At 35.3% G+C, this 17,636-nt stretch overlaps 1 protein-coding gene across 6 annotated transcripts in view; it reads right to left on the minus strand.

Annotated features, from left to right (window-relative positions):
* The window catches only part of GRIA2 (glutamate ionotropic receptor AMPA type subunit 2), a 144,841-nt gene that overhangs the window by 33,573 nt on the left and 93,632 nt on the right, over positions 1–17,636 (minus strand). For all 6 annotated transcript variants that reach the window (XM_074396790.1, XM_074396788.1, XM_074396789.1 and 3 more), the window contains exons 5-6: positions 15,528–15,581; positions 8,839–9,000 (exon numbers count right to left, since the gene is read on the minus strand). In XM_074396790.1, the coding sequence (XP_074252891.1) occupies positions 8,839–9,000; positions 15,528–15,581 (216 nt within the window). The remainder of the gene's footprint in view (positions 1–8,838; positions 9,001–15,527; positions 15,582–17,636) is intronic.

Consider the following 17,636-nt stretch of genomic DNA (forward strand, 5'->3'; position numbering starts at 1 on the left):
CAGTCTAATCCCAACTCCCTCCCAGGATTCACTCCTGGCCCATTAGGAATACACCAATGACCTTATAGATGCTCATTTTGTCATTATTTCACACATGTAGATGGGACTGACATTCTACACTATCTCATTTTCCATTTTTGTTCACTTAACCCAACTAAAAGGCCACCAGTGGTGCCTGTCTGCACCAGCTCTGAAACCCTTTTATCTGTACATCTGTCTACTCCCAGCTCCCTGCTTCTCTCTGAATCTCTTTCTCCATCTCTCTGTTTTTCTGTATCTGAGGTTTTTCTCTCCCTTTTTTCTCTCTCCCTTTCCCTCTTTCTTTCTCTCTCTCTCTCTCTCTCTCTCTCTCTCTCTCTCTCTCACACACACACACACACACACACACACACACACACACTCCCCAACATGGCATGCTAATTGGACTCCCAGATGAGCTTGCCTCACCCCTACAGACAGAAGTAAGTTGAGTTGGGTTACAGAAGACACACACACACACACACACACACACACACACACACACACACATTATACATATAAGTTATTGACCAGTAGGTTTGCATTCTTTTCTTCTTTTGCTACCATCTATCTTGATGCAAAACTAGTGTGTTTTTACAATGTTTTGAAAACCACTATCCCACTCCACACAAACAGGGTTCTGTGATCTAATAAGTTCCGAAAATGATTTTCACATTGACATATTATAGACCCAGGGATTCCTCGATAACAGCGTAACTGTTTAATCAGTTTTTCCCAAACGAATTACCAATTTTGAAATTTCTTTAACACCAATTATTTTTCATAAGAATAGTGTTTTATGTAACATACTTCAGGATGTTAAAGTTTTATTGCCTGATACATTTTACATACTCATTTCTAAAACAGCATCAATTATTTAGTTTAAAAAATTATTATACATTGAATGATATTCCTCTAGAGAATCATGCAGTATTAATTCTCAGTTTCATCCTTTTACAAAATAATTAAAAACAGGGTCAAAAATGATGATTTCTAGGAAAAGTAGGCAAACCTATAAGAACATTTTTAAGAAAGATTTTTTTTTTTTTTTTTAAGATTACCAACAGTGACCAAACTAAATAGGGCCACAAGACAAATGAACAGTATGAGGAAATATATTATAAACTTAAAATTATTCACTTATCTCAATTTCAAATTCAACTACAGTCTACCCTGTGGAAAAGAGCTGTCTGTGATAAGGTCATCTTTAATTTACTGTAAAGCATATTGAATATGTGCCCTTTGAAACTTCACTGAATAAAGGCATAAAAATCTTCATAAAAACCTTAGTAATCACATAAGCTCTATCACATTTTCCAAGGGTAAAAAGAGAGCTGCATTGGCAAGAAACCTAAATTAACATCTTTTATTATTCACCAGGAATAATAAAATAATTTTAATCTACTGTGAAGAGTCTTCATGTAAAAGGAATATATTAAAAATAACATATTTTTGCCTAAATTACCCAAATTGGCTATTAATCTTGACTGAAAATCTTACAGATTAAGGACTTTATATTCAGAAACTTTAGGTTACTTAAGAATTCAGATTTTCAGATAAAACTAATTAGATTTACCAAGACAGAAAAAGGATGCTCAGATAAAAGCACACTATGGTTTTGATTCAGCCATTGGTAAAGACTTCCTTAGAAGCAGATCTTTTATTTGTTAGTTGAATAAATCTCTCTCCTTAACTCTCTACTTTCTAGAAATTTGACAACAAGGTGAAAGTTCTTTATTTTTATGATCTATGAAAAACAAAATATATATTGACCAGAGTAATTTAGGCTTCAATTTTGGCACCTGGAGATCGAAGATGTCTGCCTACCTGCAACTCACTACAATCTCTGAAAGATGGATGCATCACTTGAGATGTCAAGGACTGGGCAAAAATTTGAAATGTTAATGTATGTTTTACTGAGTGCTTAAGTTAACACTTTATATAAGCATGGTATTCGAAATTTGCGGGAAACCTAAGAGATCACCAACACTTGTTTGTTCCCTTTACAGATAAAGAAATATGAAAATGAGATGTGAATTCAAATGCCCTGAATTATAATTATAAATATTAATAATACATTTTTATTTTTAATGGTGTGATATACATATTTTTTAAAATTAATGTTTGCAAAATAAAAAATCATCCACATCAAATTTATGTTTATTTCAGTCATTTACACACTTTTTAAACTGCAAAATACAAGGAATTAAATATTTCCAGATTCTGTTGGGTAAAATGCTGTAATATTCGGAATACCGAGTGTCAGTCTGCAAGCCTTGGTTTGGTCAGCCAAAACATTCTAGAAGCAGAATTAATTCTATTAGGTCACTAGGGTACTATTTAATGCACGACACTAATTACTGAACTGAAAAAGATTATACTATTTTCAGGCAGACTTAATAACTCTCTTAGGACAGCAATTAAGAAAGTTTGAGTCTGCGTGTGAAGTTGTTTCCTGAATAAAATGAGATTCTTGTGAGAAAGTCATTATTTAAAGTGCCACACAAATGTCAGCTATGGATTATTGTTGAATTCCTTAACACCAGTAGGAGACTGAAGATACAAAAGTTGAACAAAGGTTATTATGTTACAAGGTAAAATGGCTAGTAAAACCTTACACGATGTTGGAGACATTGAAAATACTAAAAATCAGTCTAAAAATAGACATATTCACACATTATTTTTGAGATAGTGGGGAATATCTTTATGCTCTTTCTCTTTAAAAAATTACTTGTGACAGGGCATCATGGCTCACTTCTGTAATTCCAGCACTTGAGGAGGCTGAGGTGGACGAAACATGAGGTCAGGAGTTTGAGACCAGCCTGACCAACATGGTGAAACTCCGTCTACTAAAAATACAAAAAAAAAAAAAAAAAAAAAATTAGCCAGGTATGGAGGTGCGTGCCTGTAATACCAGCTACTCAGAGGCTGAGACAGGAGAATTGCTTGAACCAGGCAGGTGGAGGTTGCAGTGAACCAAGATCGTGCCACTGCACTCCAGCCTTGGCAACAGAGCAAGACTGTCTCAAAACAAAAATTACTTTTAAGGAAGATAAAATGCCTGTTTTAATATTCCCATGTAAATCCTGGTGCTATGATGGGTCAGGTCAGATAACTACATTAACTAAAGTAACTCATTATAATTCTGCCAGGGCTCAACAAAAAAACACATGCAGAAATCTATGGCAGAAATCTCAATCATATTTCATCACATTAATAATGTCATATTTTCCCTTTAATTATTTAATATTTTCCAACTCATTACTCTTCATTACTACAAATATCTATTGTGTGCTTACTCTTTGCAAACCACTGTGTGAGATTTAAGATTAATAAGCTACAGATGAGACAGATTTCCTTCGAGAGGCTTATTTGCAATCCACAAATATCTCTGGACTGAATTTCCATCAGTATATTACATAAGAATGATTATTACTTTACAATTATTATTTCATTCAGGAAGAAATCAAGAGAAATAGCAGATGTAACAAATCCGTTTCCCTCCATCCCCATGCCACAACCACAATTCAGACAACCATTGTCTCTTGTCTGATTGTTTGTGATATCTTCCAAAAAGCTTTCCTGCCTCCACTGGTGCTCCCTGCAATCTCTTGTCACCAGCGCAGCCATAGTAATCTTGCTGCATCAAAAACATGATCAGTACTATCCTCTAGTAGTTCCCTGTTACTCTTCAAATTAGACAAAAAATCCTTAATATGTCACAAAGCATAAAACCTCAGGATCTTGCACATTTCTAAAATGTGATTTCGCAGCATTTCTTCAAATTGTTTCTGTTCAACCTCTATCCTTATGAAAATATTTATATTTTCCTTGCACTGGAGATGTTATATATCCTAGTTCCTTTATCTGGAGTCATTGATCCTTATGCTTTCTCCCAACTCCCACTTCTTCAGGTCTCCAATTACATATTGGTTCCTCTAAGAAACCTTTTCTTACCATCAGAATTAGGATTAGGAGCTTCTCCTTGGTGATATCACAGTACCTTTGCTTTTTACTATTTGTTGGTTCAGGAATCCTCTATTAAATGGTTACTATGTATGGGGCTTTATTCTAGGAGCTTGGGATATCTCGATGAAAGTATTTTTTAATGGCACTTACTTTAAAATAGGAGGAGATAATTAACTGCAATGAATAAGTGAATGACAAGAGTAGTACACTAAAAGGTAATAATTGGGAATGCTGGATTAGGGAAAGGGTGATGCACACCTTAATGGTGGCAAGAGTGCAGTTAGTTGTTGTTGTTGTTGTTTTGAGATGGAGTCTAACTCTGTTGCCCCCAGGCTGGACTGCAATGGCATGATCTCAGCTCATTGCAACCTCTGCTTCCAGGATTCGAGCCGTTCTCCTGCCTCAGCCTCTGGAGAAGCTGGGACCACAGGCACATGCCACCACACCTGGAAAATTTTTTGTATTTTTAGTGGAGACAGGGTTTCACCATGTTAGCCAGGAGGGTCTTAATCTTCTGACCTGGTGATCTGGCCCACCTTGACCTCCTAAAGTGCTGGGCTTACAGTAGTGAGCCAACGCACCCGGCCAAGGTTTCAGTTTTAAATACACAGCCTACTACTGTGTATTGGATTGGAAAGAGATCTGAGTGCGGGAGACTTAGCCATGCAAATATTTAAGGGGACAACAGTCAAGAAGAAGAGACAGCCAGTGCAAAGGTCCTGAAGTAGGAAGGTGCTTGGGGTGGTTGAGGAACAGCAAGGAGGCCAGTGTGGCTGAAACAGAGGGAGCCTGGGAAACAGTGCACAGAGATGTAGGTCCATGGGACTTGGTGACAGAGCCTCATAAGAAAACAGGATGACTCTGGTTCTTTCACTCCACGTGAAACAGAGAGACATTGGAGCATTTAAAACAGAACCACAACATAATATATTTATACTTTCAAAGGACCACAAAGATGGAAGATAACAGGGACAGGGGTGAAAGGAGGGAAATCAATTTTAGAGACTGTTGCAATAATCGTATGATGGTAGCTGGATTTAGGTTGGCTGCAGAGAAGGTGGTAGGAAGTGAGGCAGTGTTAATAGGCTTTTCTGACACATAGGATGTAGCTTACAAGAGAAAGAGAAGGGTAAAGGACCAAGTTTTTGTCTAAGCATAACTGAAAGATGTACTTGCCATCAACTGTGATAAAAAGACCACTGAAGGAATAGTTTGTGGAAAATCAAAAGTTCAGTTTTGAATATATAGGTTTAAGATGGCAATCAGACAACCTCCATCAATGCTACAAAATAATTGCTGGTTTCTAGTCTGAAGACTGCAATCTCCTTAAGGAACAGAGTTCGTCTTTTCTCTGACCTCTAGAACAGTGCCTGCCATGGAGTAGACAATAAATATGTGTCAAGTGAGTAAATGAATTAATCAATGAATAAATGAATGTTGCCCCAAATAGCAAATTAGTAAAAGACAGTCAGATCTCAACTCTCAGTGCCACAACTTAAGTTATTTTTTGTATAGTATGTAAGAATGAAGAAATTTAAACATTGCAATTTATATTTGGTGGTTATTAAAGTATGTTAAATATTTAACTTTATTTAAGATTTTACTTGTATTTATTGAATAAAATTTATTTTAATTTGAAAACTAGGGAAGCTGATTTATCTTTAGGGGAATATGAAAACTTTCAATAATTATTTATTTTTTAGTCCCACAATTTGATATAACTTCTATAATTCCTAAAGCCTACCCTGAAAATAATTTGATGCAATGAGCTGTATTTTTATATATTTTTATGCTGATAGCACTAGTTTTTATTGTTGAGTAGTAAAATGTGATATGAATTATCAGGCAATGTACCTGATTAAGTCAGTCACCCAAAAGACAACAGGAAAGGAAATAACCTCATTGCAAATAATATCATTAGAAATATTTTGCTCCCTTTCTGTGAGGAAATAATATATTGAGACTATGTTCCTTGTTTGTATTTAGAAGATACTATATAATCTCCTATATAGATTTTTTTCTTTCTTTTGTCTGGAAGCAAAAATAATTATGAAAATATTATCTTGTCATTACTACCTTCCACATCTGTTGACAATTGAAGAACCTTACCACTTGTAATTTCATTAACATGAGCCCCCTCATTTGCCCCAGATGTTTACATTTTTGCAGCAGCAACACATGTGCAGTTCCCTGGATCTGTCATGTTGTTACATTACTTTGAGCCTCTGTAGATTTTGCACTTCCCCAAGCAACTTCCCATACATTTTTTTCTTCCTTCTCAACCATGTGCAAAGCCTTGCACAGGCATCCCTCTGGCAAAAGCCTTCCTTGATCTCTTTCCATACATTGTCATAATCATGACCAAGAAACTGGCATATTTTTTACGCATCACTCTATTGTATTTGCTGATTGATATGTTTGTCTCCTTCTTTAGGCTGGATTCTGAAAGAAACTTTTCATTTCTTTATACTTCGTTTCTGGCCTGGTACATAACACATTTCTGTGTGAGGATAAACTCCCTCTCCAAACAAATTCTCCCCACAGATTTTCGGTAATTTTTATGAAGCTTTAGGGACCTCATAAAATATACCTCTGGGGTAGAGTTAGAGGCATTATAAAATGTTAAAGTTGGGATCGACTTTTGAAATTGGCTGAAATGCTCTCATTTTAGGAAATGGGTGGGAAAACAAATTAGCCCTTATAGGCACCTGTGTTTCCAAAGCTGTGCTAACCATTTGCAAGTGTTATCTAATCCTCACAGCAACCTGGGAATTAATGGTCATTACTGCATTGTACAGATGAGACTCCTGGACCCAGGGTCAAATAGTGATTCGCAGGCTAAGTCTAGGTTCTTTGAAACACCCCTCAGTGAAGGCGCATCATGATCCCTCTGAAAATTGGCAGAAGCCACCAAAAGGGAGGCACTATGGAGGGGAAATGCTGCAGCAGGAAGGGAGCAAGAAAGGTCACAACACAGGTTCTCGGCACAGTGAAATCTGGCACTAGGTTTTGGCAAAAGTTTTAACAGAATGCATTGCCAAACATCTCTCATACCTCAAATTCATCTTGCATTTTGGTGCAAGACACATGAACTTGAATAATGGTATGACTCCTAGGAGAAAAACATAATTTCATTTTGCTTTCATTTTTCTCCCAGCAGGCAGCAGTAGGGGGCAGCGCAATGACTGACAGAGTATTCAAAAGGAGCATCCTGGCTCCATTGGAAGATAACATCCACACCATCAGGGAACTTACATGGCACCATCTCTGAATGGACGGGAGCCTGCAATTTCACAGAATGAGATCAGCAGTTAGGCCTTACTTCTAGGCACAGACGGAGACATACACTGACACCAGCTAAGGCTCTGGGTGTCCATCTACCCACTCAGAAGCCTGGTTCCATGAAAGTACCTCCATGGTATAAACAGTAGAAACTCTGAATCTCAATTAAGGTCACCAAACAGGAAGTCACCTCGTTTTTTGAAAAAATAACTTGATGTTATTCTTTAAAATCCTATGGAATGCTTTTACAAAATTGAGTTAAAAATTAAAAGATCCATTTATAAACCCAAAAGTAGAGAATTTCACATTTCTAATCCTTTCCTAGGACCAATCTCATAGACAGACATGCATCTATCATGTCTACGTCTCTATGATTTATATTCATGCTGAACTGTGAGAGCAACTGAAATAATGCTATCCTGCCTTATTCATATACAATCACTTTATAATATCCAAAGAAAATTACTCTATAATTTTTCAACTTTTGCTCTTAATTTTCACAAAGAATGTGGACATCATCTTATCTTTCAACCCACTCACTCCTTAGACTACCCTAAGCCAAGCTGTCATCTTAACTCTGCTCTCAGTAAGGTTACCAACAGAAGGAAAAAAAAAAACAACCTTCCTATCGACAACAAAAACATTGACTATTAAAAGTTAAATTCGTGCCTGCATGTGTATACCCAATAAAATGCATCAAATAAACAAGTGAAGACCTTGTGTCCAAACTCATTGAGAACAAAAATGAATCTGTGTAGCTTTTATACCTGAGCAATAAATAATATTTAGCATTCAAAAATTTTTTGTTTGATTCCATAAAGCATTAAAGTTATGTTTTAATTATTAAGATAAATTGAGATTTTTATCTTCTTTTTAATGTATTCAAGAGACCAGACTACTCATTAGCAGTTATTTTACACACACACACACACACACACACACACACACACACACACAGAGAGACACTTTTTGTGGCCATATGTTTACTGACTGAACAAAGAACTGTCTCCGGGTTGGCTTTTTGAAGATTAGAAACAAACTGACACCTACTGTTCTTTAATTTATTTGCAAACATAATTTTCTAAACAGCAAGTCAGGGTAAAATTTTCCCTTATTCTTCAGATCTCAGCATAAAAATTCCCGGCCCCTTCTATGTCACTAAGAATTTGCTGGTCTCTTCCTTCAGGTCATTCTTTTGTCAATGCTTATTGTCTTTCTTTCATTTAACTGTGAGCAGGGACATTATTCCTGTCTTTATTTACCGCAAAAGTGCTTGGCTTAGAATCCACTCAAGAAACATGCCAAATGGATTAATAAATGAATGAATGATTCATTATAAATTTTCATAGGCATAAGGAAGTAGAAAACAAGAGTAATACAGCAAAGCTCTAACAGCTTTACTTAAACCATAAAAATGTGAAAAATACATTTAGCAGTCAGCATGTTTGCCAGGTTTTGAACCATGTTCTCTAGTCCCTTTATTATTTTCTCCTTCTTCCATATTTGCCAAGGCCCTTCTCTCTCCTCACATAGAAAAGAAAAAGGAAAAAAGCAGAAACTAAAGCAAACCTTAATTGTCGTTGTGTGTGCTCCAGGGTATTCTTTTTCTTCCAGTGTTGACCATCTTTCTATAAATTTAGACACCAAGGAATCATCGTAGTCCACGATCTGAAATCCAGAGACATTCGCACCTCCAAACTGGATTTTTAGTAGGTCTCCATCAGTAAATCCCTAAACACAGAACACATTGATGTCACACTTTTTATTTGAGAACAAAATGCTACTTCACATTTACCAAATAACTCTCTATATTGTGGTTTTAGATATTTCAAAGAACATATGAGATATAAAAAGCCTGCAGAAAATGTCCCATGTATTTATCAGCCAGTGTTCTTCACCAGCACCTAACACCACGTTAGCATCTTAGTGGGTCCCTAATCAATACATGTTTACTAATGGGTCATCTCATGAAACACTCAACGGTTGTGCCTTGGTAAAAGTTCTCCACTTTATTGGAAAATCTTCCATTGAAAAGGACTGGGATTTACTTATTGAGTCTACAAAACGGAACCACTATGTGGTTATAGACACTTAATAACATTAAACTAGTTTCCAAGAACTACAAACTTGTGAGCAAGTTACTCCTGCTCGAATTTTTTCTTCACTCAGGTGATATGAACATCTTCAAAATGAGAGTGGGAAGTACAAAATGTCCAGTCATTATTTGAGAACAATTAAGCAATTTAACATTAAACTTAAAGCTAATTTATAGAATATACTAAATTTTGGAAAAAGTCAATTTCTCTTGTATTATTAAAATGAATTCATTCATTTACTAAATAACTATTACGTGACATTTACATTGATTTCTAATATTCTGCTGACATGAATTTTATCAACTGGATAGTATACCTCTCTCAAAGATGAAATTAATTTCAATATATCACACAAATTTTTCACACTTCACAAATATTCTATATTATTGTACATAAAAGTTGAAAGTAGCCTAAATTAATTTTGAATTACCACACCCCAAAATGTAGGAGACTCTTTTCTTTGTTACTGATATTAAAACATATATATTATTATATTATTTAGCTGAAGGAGAATGTAATTACTTTTTATTGGCTCACAATTTTTTTATCAAGATAATGCAAATAGTATGAACAATTATAGAACCAAAATCATATATTCTCTGCTTTCGCCTATGTATGTTCCAGCTAACCTGCTTCAGAACATTCAGTTTTAATATATTTGCTTTTCACATATTTACCTCTTACTTCTGCATGACACGTTTTTATTGCTCTTTCTTAATTTATCAATTTTAGAAATTTGTATTGAGTTTTGTGTATCCCAGATGAGTATATAACTTGCTTACATGACAAAACCATTTATCTTCTCACCCATTTTGATCAGTACTTACTGTTTACACATTTATAACTCAAATGTTATTAACAGCAAAGCCAAATAGTGTACTAGGATTGCATTTTCTTTCTTGAGCATTATCTCAGCCTGTGTTTATAATCATGTCCCATTTTTTCCCTGCTAGAGATTTCTATATACCTATCCGTATTTTTTCCAGTGCTTCCATGAAAACCCTTCATGCCTATGAGTAAAGCTTTTTTAAAAATAAAATATTCAAACATATCAGGTAATCTATTTCAATTTTTTCTTGAATTTTTAATTTCTAGGTAACCCTCTTCTTAATGCTGAAATCCAAATTGGCCCTTCTCTTCATCTACACTACAGCTGTTATACTAGCATGGTCCTTACCCACTTTTCTGATTAAAACCACATTTCCTTGTTCATAATTCTCTTTCTTGATTTAATTCTTTCCTCTGCTGGAGTCCTCTGATAGTTTACTGAAACGATTTGGAGACAAATTTATTGAGACATTGCATGTCTGAAACATAACTTTATTTTATCCTGATACATGGTTAGTAGTTTGGCTTGGTATAGAATTTTATGTTGAAAAACTCATAATCTGAAAGCACTGTCCCATTGACTTTCATTTTCCAATATTTCTATCATAAAATACATTATTTCTAATTTTTGGTATGTGATCTACTTCCCACTTGTATCCACCTCCAGCCACTTACTAGAAACTTTTAAATCTTCTTTTTATCTCTGAAATTCCATTACTATAGTGTCACTGTAAGTCTTTTTTCTTTTATTATTGTGTATATTCTATAGGCAAATTTATGTGATTCAGTTCTGGAAATATTTCCAAATGTTTTTTAATATTTTCCTTTCCCTGATTTCATGGTTCTCTCTTTCTAGAACATCAATTATTAAGATAGTATAACTTTTAAATTAAATGTCAAAGTCCCTTATACATTTACTTTTTCTATAAAATTGAGAAAATCTTCCAGATTATGTAAATCTTCCAGATTATGACAACACGAATATAAAATAGAAAATAGAGATAAAAATCTGTAAATTTTACATATGCTGGAAGATTTGCATAATCTGGAAGATTTTCTCAACTTTACCTTGTAACTCATTTAACCTATTATTCTAGGAAACAAAAGAAGTTTATTTTCTAGAGCTCTTATTCTCCATTTATTTTTCTTCTCATAGCATCATCTTCTCTCTTTCATGGATAAAATATTTCTCCTTACTTAAAGGCAGATAATAATTACAATTTTTAAAATTTTCTCCTGTTTTCTGCCGTGTGTCTGTTTGTTTGTATTGCGTACTTCATGGTAAGGACTTTTTCTCAAAAACCAAGTTATGCTGGGCTAGTTAAGAGCAAGACACCAAAATACTTCTTGGAATTTCTATGTGAATGGGCAAGGCTCATTAACCAGTATGCTTCACTGTGAGGTAGATGGTGAGGTGGGGTGGATAGCAGTGTTGTTTGTCCAGATCCAAGTTCCTTTCTCTGAACCATTCAGTTTCTTCAGAATTGTCAAATTTCCTACACAAGTGCATATGCTTGACTAAATTTTAAGGATGGGATGGAGGATGGTGGATGATGAAGTTCAGAATTTCATATGAAGATATTCACTTAGTTGCTTGCATCTCTGGATCTAAGATTTTCTCTAATTCACATTCTCTATTAAGAAGTATTATCAAGAGAGGAAGTAGGTGCTTAAGAACCAGGACTTGTAGTTACCTGGTTGTTTGGGTTGTGTAGAAAGAGTCCTTGGAGTATCCAATTATTCCCCATGGCCTTTGAAGCATGTCCCTTGATCTTAGTGAACCATCCAGGTTTCCTAGGGTGCACTTTACATGTGTATTTGATTTGCTCATCCCCTAGGAACTTCCCCTGCTCTGGCCAATGGCTAATATCCATAACTTCTCCAAGAGAATTGCCCTAGGACAACCAAAGCTGCCCTTGCTCAAAAGCAAAAACTGGGATCTAGGTACAAAGACCCCTTGTCTCAAGCAGAATGATTGCAGTGCAATTTACACATCAAAGTGCCCAGGGGGATCAGACTAAACCCAGATGTCACCTCAAACCACATTCTTACTCAGCTTTTTTTCTTTCTCTCTCTTGCTTCCCTCACTCTCTTACAGGTTACCCCTGAAAGCACTTACTCAAGAATGTGTACATGAATAATGATATTTTAGCTCCACACCTCAACCTTGCTTTCCATGGTTTCTGGCTCTTCTAAGACTGAATCTCACATGGATTCTGCAGAATGAACAGGCTTGTTCTCATCTATATCCCATCCTGACAGGGCCTTTTTTTTTTTTTTTTTTTTTTTAATCTTCCTTCTTTTTGCTATGCCAGGAATACGTCTTTTATCTGCTTTGTGTCCTGAAACCCTTTGTTAATTTTTTGCATCTGTTAATATTTCCTTTCCTCTTTTCCCTTTCTCTAAGATTTTACAATTTTTATTCTTTTGCTGTCATTTTTTTTTTGTTGTTTTACTACAATGACATTTAAACTGAAACTTTAAGGTTTCGAACTGGCTTTAGTGAGAATCTGCATTTCCCTAAGTTTTCTTCTTTCTTTTCTGAAACTTCAAATTATGAGATGCAAAATAGAGGAAAAAGGAAAAAAGAATAAATCGCAGCAGAGAGGGCAAAGGGTAACAAAAGCGATGGCAACAATTCATCAAGTTAAAGTGAACACTGCTACTCCTGGAACTGTATTTGAAGAGAATTGAAACAGAAGATAAGTCTTCATTCCGTGAAAATTTAAAATTTCAGCAGACAGACATGTAAAGTCACCAGCATTATGGAACCATTGCTTTTTAAAGAATTCAATCTATCAGGGTAGTAAGGATGGGGAAATGAGAACTAGATTTCCTATGACCACTTCTTCACTACTTTATGGACAAATTACCATTTTCAATGCTGTTGTCAAGGACCTAATCACAGACTGCGTTTTAGGAGCCCAGTCAAGCATTCAACAATTCATGAGGAAATGAATCAGTAATATTTTCTGCAGATTTAAGAAAAAATCTTCTATAGCCGGGCGCGGTGGCTCAAGCCTGTAATCCCAGCACTTTAGGAGGCCGAGGCGGGTGGATCACAAGGTCAAGAGATCGAGACCGTCCTGGTCAACATGGTGAAACCCCGTCTCTACTAAAAATACAAAAAATTAGCTGGGCATGGTGGCGTGTGCCTGTAATCTCAGCTACTCAGGAGGCTGAGGCAGGAGAATTGCCTGAACCCAGGAGGCGGAGGTTACGGTGAGCCAAGATCGCACCATTGCACTCCAGCCTGGGTAACAAGAGCGAAACTCCGTCTCAAAAAAAAAAAAAAAAAAAAGAAAGAAAAAAAAAAGAAAAAGAAAAAGAAAAAAATCTTCTATAACCCTAAACTCATTACAACACGAACAAGGAGGAAAAAAAAGACAGTCTCAAGAGTTTGGAAGATGAAAGCCCTTTAACTTTGGGTGGCACTCTTTAATTTCGGAGGTCAGTGAAATTTCCAGGTGTCCTCTAAATTCTCAGAAATTGCAACACTATACAGCCTTTTGAACTTATTGATTCACTAGAAGTTCATATGGCAAAGAAACCAAGTACTAAGGAAAAGAAAAACAGAACTTTAATTCAGATAAAATACTAGGTAGATTTCTCGCTAGAAGCATGACAACATTTCTTTTGACTCTGGTCATTCAAACACCTATTTCCTTTTTCATAGCATTGGATATCAGCTCTCAAATTGATGAGCCACCTTCTGTCATTATTTCTCAATGTTCCAATATAATCTTCTCCATCTGCACATTTTTAAAGATCACAGCTTTCAATGTGGCTTGTGTTGTTCATCAAACGGCACGATTCACACAGGGGACTGACTCTCTAGGCTGTTTCCTGCACATAATGTGGTTCTGGAGAGACTGAATACAGAGCTTCGTCTAGTTTAACTCTTGCTTCTCTTTAGGGAGTCCTTAGCATCTCCTTAATGCACTCTAAGGGAAAGTCCTAGAGAATTTCTTTAGTATTACACATTTCATCCTCAAACAGAAATTCTGTCTTGAGCAACCCAATAGCATGCAGGTTTGAGATTTAATATTCTAAATTCCTCCAACTTCTAGTGAAAACAACATTTATCAGTTGAAAGGCTGTAAACATTGTATTGTTTTATCTCTTTCTGTCACCACTAGAACGAATGTCTCCTGATGTAACAATCTGATAACTAGGAATCATACAATAAATCTACATTTGTATATGTCAAAAGCTTTTCAAAGTCCTATTGTGCTATTTAGAATAAGTTCTCTGCCTCTCTCCCTCTTCTTCTCACCTTTTTTTCCTGTTCTTGGGTGAGACAGGCTGCAGGGGGAGGGTGGTCCTGAATCATATAGCATCTTACTTCTTTAAATAACAACCTTTGGAGCAGTAAAGGCTTTAAATTATTTTGAAAAAAGAAATGTCTAGTGATAATTCTAAATTGCCTCTATGATACTTAAAAGAGAGAAATACAATTAACTACTCTCTTGATTCAGTACACTACTATCTTTTGTTTTTATTGTAAAAGCTTTATTCTGAGCCAATGTGAGTGATGATGGCCCAGAGAAAACACAAACCCTAGAAGCATTGATTAAGAGGTCCTCATTTTTACGGGATTCTTAATGAAAAAATAATCAGCTATAGAAATTCAGTTTTCATTGTGTTGCTTTATATAGTAAGTAGGAAATCAGAAATAACACATAATATCACAATATTCTAGATAATTTTGGGTTTAATTTTGTACTAAGACATTCTCACAAATGTGCATTTATTACAGATATTATATATGCTAAAAATAAAGAAATGAGCAGAGGGCAGAGTTTGTAAAAAAGTGAAAAACAGAGACAAGGGAATATGTGGACAATTAAACTTTCCATATTTTTGAAAATTTTCCCTTTCTTAAAATACACTGTCTAAGACAATTTGTGAAGCTTGTCAAATATTGTTCTAGAAATTCTTACATCTTTTATAATAATAGAAAATTTATTAGAAAATATAAAGTGGGAAGCAATTCTAAAACATAATTTCAAAAATTATCTAAGCTATCAAATACAATCAAACTATATTTATTATTATTATTATTTTTTGGAGATGAACTTTTTTTCTTGTCACCAGGCTGGAGTGCAATGCCACCATCTTAGCTCATGGCCACTCCCACCTTCTGGGTTCAAGCGGTTCTCCTGCCTCAGCCTCCCAAGTAGCTGGGATTACAGGTGCCCACCACCACACCTGGCTGATTACAATCAAACTATATTTTTTTAAACACCACTGATAAATGCTGACCATTCAAAATTAAATATTTAATGAATAAGTATATCTAATAAAATAATATATATCAATTAATTCACCTACCAGATTTGCAATGATGTAGTGGTACCCTTTAACATGTTTTCCAATGGTAATAACCTGACAAGGACAAATAAATAATTATTGAATTAATACAAATAATGCCAATGTAAAATTAATGGTATTATGATCTGATTCAGGAAAAAAAGGTAGAATTTTATCTGCTAGATTTTTTGATATGCCAAAATAAGTTATTTTTGATAAAATGTAATTATCAAAATTAGAGAATATTTCTCTAATAAGAAGTAATAATACATATGAATGCTTAAGAAGTGATTATCTTCCAGGAAGTCATTAACTAAACAAAAATTATTACCTCATTTTTGTTAAGAGCAAAAAATAAAACCACAAAATGTTAAGAAGCATAAAACCAAAGTGTTTTTAATCTAGGACAAGTCATAATTACATTTCTTCAAAGGCTATGTTTTTGTCTTTTTAATAAAACATTAAATGGCTCAAACTATTTATATCTGAGGTTTTATATTCATACATCTATATTCAAATAAATACACAGAGTTCATAGTACTACATACATTCTAAAAGAATATTAAAAAGAATATAAAAGAATTCTTACATGGATATATAAAGTAACATTCCTATCCTAAGGACCATGAAATGTTTATAATTTAGTCCAAATGGACATTATTTCAGCTCTAGACAGCAAAGTATCAGAGAAGCTAATTTTTCTCCATTTAGATCTAAATCTAAAATGAATATCAAGATAAACACATTATGGAACAAGTGGTCATCGTGGTAATGCTGACAATGGTTGTAGACATCATTGATCAATTTGACTTCGATCTATATCAATTACAAAATTACGAAGAGAATAGAAATAGACAAACTGGCCATGCTGTAGTCCTGGTACATTGACATTCCAACATAGTGTAATGTATGTCTTAAAGGAGATAATCACACCAATGGAAGGCATAATTCAAACCAAAACATTTCTCTGATTAAATGGTTTTGGTGGGTTTTGCTTTGCAAAGTTCAATGATCTGGCAAGTTTCCTGGGCTCAACTTTCCTATTCTCCCCCTTAAGTCACATTGACCCTCTTAGGATTTTTGTGCAAGAGAAGCTGCTTCTTATCAACTCGGGGCTTCACACATTCTGTTTCCTCTGCTTGTCTGCTTGGAAAGCTCCACCACCACCGTATCCTTTGCCTTATTAACTCTTGAACAATTCTTACACCCCCCGGGAAAAAACTACCCTGACTTTGTCTAATCCTAAACATAATCAGGTGCTCCAGAGCAATGCTATTAGTTAAAGAGCAAGAACAGAATCCTAGGAACGATTCTACCATATGTCACTTAGATATTAAGCCATAGCTGTTTGAAAGGAAGTTAAAACTTATATTGTTTTCTGACTCAGTTTTACATAACATGACTAAATTGCCTTTTCCAAGCAACTGAACCTTCCATGTTAAAGGGAGAATTCTGAAGAAAAGATGTCCTTCTGAATGAAAAACATATGAATTAGCATCAGCTGAATCAGATTGATTATGTCCCTCCTATTTCCTGCTGACATCCGTTAGCTCTGCTTACTGTACATTCTACTCTCTGAATCATCCATGTCTTCCTGCTGAGAAATATTTAAAAACATAGTATAAAAGTGATACCAGTAGTTCCTACTTGAGTTTACTTGAGAGAAAGGAAGGATATGAAAATTCACTAGCCCGGCATCTATATAAAAATTCGTGTTGGCCATACTAACCACCATGCCTTTGTGTTATAATAACAATTAGCATTGCACTATCAGTAGAAAAGTTACATTAATTTGTGAATGTTTTTGATGGCTGAATCTTTTTCCCACCTAATAATAGCTAGAAATCTGGGCTGTCATGGTTTTATCAAATGATAATAAAATACTTATAGTCCATGCCTGTTATCCCAACACGTTGGGAGGCTGTGGTGTGTGGATCACAAGATCAGGAGTTTGAGACCAGCCTGACCAACATGATGAAACCCTGTCTCTACTAAAAATAGAAAAATTAGCTGGGAGTGGTGGTGCATGCCTGTAGTCCAGCTACTCAGGAGGCTGAGGCAGGAGAATTACTTGAACCCAGGAGGTGGAAGTTGCTGTGAGCCTGGGTGACAGAGAGAGACTCTGTCTCA

The sequence above is a fragment of the Saimiri boliviensis genome, chromosome 3, assembly GCF_048565385.1.
Source record: "Saimiri boliviensis isolate mSaiBol1 chromosome 3, mSaiBol1.pri, whole genome shotgun sequence".
Classification (NCBI taxonomy): Eukaryota; Metazoa; Chordata; class Mammalia; order Primates; family Cebidae; genus Saimiri; species Saimiri boliviensis.